The following is a 637-nucleotide window of genomic DNA, read 5'->3' as shown; positions in this document are numbered from 1 at the left end:
GCCCCCTGGGGGCCCCGCGTGACGCCGGAACTGTACGAAGTGGTGCTGCAGGTGTGGCGGTTCAACAGCTTCGGACACGGAAGCGAAGGCGAGGGTTTAATCCTCTATGATAGAGTTTCGATGATGGCGCACAGCTGCAGAGCTTCGGCCTGCTGGCACTACGGAGGCGCGGAGGTTTTCGTGCTGAAGGCCCGAGGGTTTGTGGCGGCGGGGGGGGAGTTGACGATTTCTTACATTGGGGACGAGGAGCTGTTCAAACCCTCGAGCGTGCGCAGGCTGAAGCTGAGTGGCTGGCGGTTTTGCTGCTGCTGCTGCTGCTGCAGCGCAGCGGCGGAGCCCGCCCGCGGCTTCAGGTGCAGCGTCTGCGGCTCCGGCACCATGTTCTTCAAGACCGAGGACGACGTGCGCGGCTCTGGGGTTTGGGGTTTGGGGTTTGGGGTTTGGGGTTTGGGCTTTGGGCTTTGGGCTTTGGGGTTTGGGGTTTGGGGTTTGGGGTTTGGGGTTTGGGGTTTGGGGGGAGTTGGGTTTACGGGGTGGCGTGTGGGAGTTGCGCTTTCGGACGTGGGGTCAGGGCCTAGCGCTTAGGGTTTGGGGTTTAGGGTTTAGGGTTTAGGGTTTAGGGTTTAGGGTTTGGGGT

General features: G+C 61.9%; 1 protein-coding gene across 1 annotated transcript in view; it reads left to right on the top strand.

Annotated features, from left to right (window-relative positions):
* ETH_00042110 (uncharacterized protein) overlaps window positions 1-637 on the top strand; it is a gene marked incomplete at both ends in the record, with an annotated part of 2,329 nt that overhangs the window by 1,097 nt on the left and 595 nt on the right. Inside the window, one exon of the mRNA XM_013375097.1 lies at window positions 52-402. Within this exon, the coding sequence (XP_013230551.1) occupies window positions 52-402 (351 nt within the window). The remainder of the gene's footprint in view (window positions 1-51; window positions 403-637) is intronic.

The sequence above is a fragment of the Eimeria tenella genome, genomic scaffold, assembly GCF_000499545.2.
Source record: "Eimeria tenella Houghton genomic scaffold, Eth_scaff2512, whole genome shotgun sequence".
Classification (NCBI taxonomy): Eukaryota; Apicomplexa; class Conoidasida; order Eucoccidiorida; family Eimeriidae; genus Eimeria; species Eimeria tenella.
This window is presented reverse-complemented; position numbering and strand designations above follow the sequence as displayed.